At 35.8% G+C, this 4,519-nt stretch overlaps 1 protein-coding gene across 1 annotated transcript; it reads left to right on the top strand.

Moving 5' to 3' along the window:
* The first annotated feature begins 1,026 nt into the window (after nucleotides 1–1,026).
* Nucleotides 1,027–3,269, top strand: LOC147382346 (uncharacterized). The gene is made up of 2 exons (XM_086428749.1): nucleotides 1,027–1,302; nucleotides 1,477–3,269. The coding sequence occupies exon 2, from the start codon at nucleotides 1,615–1,617 to the stop codon at nucleotides 2,932–2,934; it is 1,320 nt and encodes a 439-aa protein (XP_086284875.1). The 5' UTR covers nucleotides 1,027–1,302; nucleotides 1,477–1,614; the 3' UTR covers nucleotides 2,935–3,269.
* The last annotated feature ends 1,250 nt before the right edge of the window (nucleotides 3,270–4,519 follow it).

Here is a 4,519-nt window from a genome sequence, read left to right as displayed (position 1 = left end):
ATGGCAGGTCAGTTGTGTATCCTGAGGAACAGAATCTACAGTTCTTTGTCAATGCCACGTCGATGAGTTTTGAATCCCCTGTCAGGTTGAGTTCAAAAATCAGCACTCAATATCTAAATGTATCCTCACCTTAGTATCTAAATGTATCCTCAAAACACTGTAGTGGTTTCTTTGCGCAAGCTGGCCCGGACGCTAGGTTAGAAAAAAAACAAAGCAAAACAGAAATTGGAGAACAATTGTAAGAAGAAAAAAAAAAAGGAGCAACATATATACCTATTTAGATTTTGCTGAGAGATTGGTGACAAACACCATGAACATAATTTCTGAATTTTGTCTACTTCTATTGAATGGAAAACACGTCTCTTCAGTGTTTTGAGGATACAATTAGATATTTTAGGTTATTGAATACTACTTACCAATTTTTAGATCTATTAATTAAAATAGATATTTTGTGTATTTTATGATAAAGTTAATTAGGAAAAAGTCTTTCATAGGATAACGTTTCAAACAAAGGATCTTGAATAGTACATACTTCATGACCGGAGCCTAGAAACATAGATATGGCCTTAAAAGCCATTTTCCCATCAAAAACAAGAATGGGGATCCAAAACAGTGTCCGTACCCAACCAAGGTCAAGTGGCACCCAATTTTATGCCACATAGCATTTCTGCGGTTCCACTGACCATATGGATATGTGGTACATCCCTTGATGAATCTACACAATGATTTAGTGGATACAAGTTATCAAACACGATGATTTTTGGTACGTAGGTTTAATAAGTGATGGACCACATATCCATACGGTCATTGGGTCCCAAAAATCCCATATGGCATAAAATGGGGTGCCATCTGACCTTGGTTAGGTACGGAACACTGGATCCCTACTCTAGAAACAAAAATATGAGTATAGCTTGCTATAAAGCCAAAGGGTTGTCCGGCTGGGATCAAAAACTATTCTTAGAGTGAGAACGCTAGCATAATATTTTCTATAACAGCTGGCATCAGGTAGTTTTAAATTTGAAAAAAAATATTACTTCCCTGGTCACAGGTATTGCCCTTAAGATTAATATTAAGAAAATCCAATTTTGTGGATCTACATCGAAGGAATCAACAACGAAACTGTGCTGTAAGCTTCATTGCGTGGAAAGCAAAGTTATATGAGAAGGATCAAGAAGAAGAAGAATGACACAACTTGATTTGGTCAATCCAAAAAGGAAAAATGGAGAACAAAATTGTTTGAATGTAGCGTGGAATGATCAAAATTATTCTTCTCCAATGCCAATAATTGGCCTATACATAGCGGTAGGTACTTTTGTATGTGTTCTATGTATGGTTTGTGATATATTTCATAGATTATATCATAGGCAACAATGGATACCATGTAGATTTTTCTCGCTCAACTCCCTTACACTCTCTATTCTTGCAATTTCTTCAAAATTCCCAGTAGATCTGACCACATCAATGCCTTCTGTTCAGGACCAACTGTCCAAACTTAGTGGCGCCGTCTTAATGTGTCTCTATGCGTTTTTTCTTCCCTTCACTTGGAACTCAGAGTGACTGAACGCCTTTCAAACATGCTCTCCTTGAGCATCCTCGTAGCAACTGTTGTTGTAAATGTTTTGTATGCAGATAGTCACTGGTGTGATCTTCTTGTTCATAGTAGAACATGTCATAATCATGTCATTCATGCTACTGTTGCTCGTGGTGCTATGGTCTGCTTTGGATTTTTCCTTCATAGGTTTTCACACTTCTAAACCTGTTGACGAATTTATAAAAATAGTTCCTCAAGATTCAGAGAAGAAGAGTATGCTACACAAATTGAAGTCATTTTATATTTCTAGTTCAACAAACAACCCTGAATTTGACCTCACTATGTCTCTAATGTGTTTAAATGTGTGCATGCTTTCCATACTTTCTACCCTAGTTCTATCACAAGCTGCAGTTCGATCAATTGTTCTTAAGAAGGTGGAGTTGCGTTGTGAAGTTTCTGACTATAAATGGTCGATGTGGATAGTGGTTGTGACTCAGATTTTCACTGTTCTAGTAGGGAGTATGGTCACTATATTTAGATGGTTGTCGGCACTCAGACAAATGGATATTAATTTGGAGATTGAAACAAATGTTTTTAAACTTTTATCAACTTCGTCTAAGTTCCACATTTTTTCTATGTGGGTTCTATCAACTTCGTCAAATCTTCGCATTATTTCATCCTTCAAAATCTCTAGGAAGGTTTTCATGATCCTCTTTCAAACCATTGAGAGAAATGTTCTTCTGGTATTGTTGATAGTGCACATAATTATGTCCTTGCTGTCTTTTCTCTTAGATTGGATGCTCAAGACACCTTTTGTGTGTACCAAGCAAATTAGCAAAATCTGTTTCGGTGTAAAAAGAAATGATGAAGACATAACCGATATGGTAATGGTGCAATGGATACAGGGAAACTGCGAGGAAGACATAAACAGATGGATGGAGAAATATAAAAGGAATTCCCCAATCGATAATCTCATCCAACTTCTTTCCAAAACTCCTCAATCTGTAGAGTCATTTACTAATAAAGCATCTTGTCTTTCAGTTGTAATCTTTCTTCGAATAGCCACAGTTGTGCTACCAAATGCCCTTAATGCTTCTCTAATTCGTACATTAGATGAAGCCTTTGAAATCATTTATTTCATTGAAAACAAAAAGATTTCCAGGAGTGAAGAAACAAAAAATTTCTGTAGTGGCAAAAATCTGTGGATGAATAGGAACAGTACCTCTCATTGGTTCCATATGAAATTCCTTAAACCATTGGTAGAGAAATTTTATTCACATTTTTCTAAGGAATCTATTGATGGGAGTTTTCAGTATCAACCTCTGGACTTACGTTGTGCACTTGGGCTTATTGAAAAATTCAAAGAAGGATGTCCTGGACGTATGAAGAAGGTTGTTGTGTAGATATTGAAATAAAAAACGTATGTGAAATGATAATCAGACAAAGGCCACTGGAAACATACTCATCAATCGACGAACTATTCGAACACATGGAGCAACTATTTGTGGACATGTTGCGTTTTTTCCTCTCTCAACTCCCACTTACCATCTTCAAGCATCTTGTTGAGAGCACTGTTCAACAACGTGAGGAAAAGGCAAGACTTGTCTTGAAATTCCTTTGCAAACTTGAACCGTTGGAGTATAAAGTTCATTGGTCATTTCCTAACGGAACTGGTATCACTAGCTTGATAACCCCTCAAGTTCCTGCCACACATACTCAGAGTACCGAACAAGTGGAAGGCAATGTAGATGCAAATGTTGCTTGTCGAGCAATCAATAGTGATGAAATTGAAGAGCTTGTTTGAATAGAATGAAATGTAAGTACTTTCTTTTAATTATTTTTTAGCATTAGTTAGATGATTTCCTTTTATTGTCTTTTGGACCATTGTTTTGAACAATTTATTTTATAATTAGGAAAATCAGAAGAAATGGAAGGCCTTGTTCTGATTTGGGCCCTCCAATAAGCATGAAGTCAAGAACTTCAAGAAAATATTAGAGGCATTCTAATACCTTATCTCCTTTATGTTCAAAGAATTTAAAAGGTTATTCTGTTTGTTAGGAAATTTTAGAAGTTTTTAATTCTTCCCAAATATTTTGCAAAATTTTCTTCTGTAATATATTAGGGGTACGCGCCCCTTGTAGCTTTAACATTTTATATTGTAAATATATCTATTTCAACGAAAACAAATTGAAAAATAAAGTAAGAAAAGGGATGCTCACTCAATCAACCACAAATCACTTCATATTGAATTGAAAAGGTACAAAGGGAAAGCCATTAATTTGCATGTAAAAAAGAAGGCGAATCAAGGTGATTTCCTCGTAAAAGCTTTGTACGTTAGAAGAGGGAATTCTCTAAAATTTGAAAGAGAAAGAAAGTTTTGGACTTCACTCAATAATAATTCACCAATGCATCACACACCACATTACCCTCTCTTTGCATATGTTTCACTTCCTAAATAATATCCAAGAGAGCTCTTAAATTATACAGCAAAACCACCCATCAAGAGACCAAGGAATGTTCTTAACCTTTAGACCCTCCACAACCAGCTTTGAGCCCAATTCAATAATAAAATTCACGCCACAAAGATTCCTCAATTCAAGAGCTGAGACCTCGATAAATCGAAAGACAATGAGGAATGAAAATTGGAAGAAACAATGATTTTAAGAGACAATAGACCTCGTCCCGAGACTCAACCAAGCAGCTATGATTCTACTCAGCTTTTGAGATGGAAAATGGATCTATGTGACCACCATAAATAAATCTAATAGCTAGTTGTTAAACTCAACAAAAAGAAACATGTGAAACAAAAATTTCTTTGAAAATAAGCAACACAGTTTCAAAGACCCTTGCTCAGTTCAACTTCAGGTCGTTCATGGTTCATCAATAAAAAATGAACTTAGTTCGTGAGAGTAGACTAAGATGAGGGTATTTGAAGGTTGAAGTGATGAATAGGGTAAAAAATATATTGAAGATAGTGTAGACACCTCA

Source organism: Akebia trifoliata, chromosome 16, assembly GCF_017979445.1.
Source record: "Akebia trifoliata isolate Shusen 1 chromosome 16, ASM1797944v1, whole genome shotgun sequence".
NCBI lineage: Eukaryota > Viridiplantae > Streptophyta > Magnoliopsida > Ranunculales > Lardizabalaceae > Akebia > Akebia trifoliata.
This window is presented reverse-complemented; position numbering and strand designations above follow the sequence as displayed.

Bases quoted from the DNA above. Each gene is read 5' to 3' on its own strand.
- LOC147382346 (XM_086428749.1), top strand. From the start codon at position 1,615: ATGTTTTGTATGCAGATAGTCACTGGTGTGATCTTCTTGTTCATAGTA.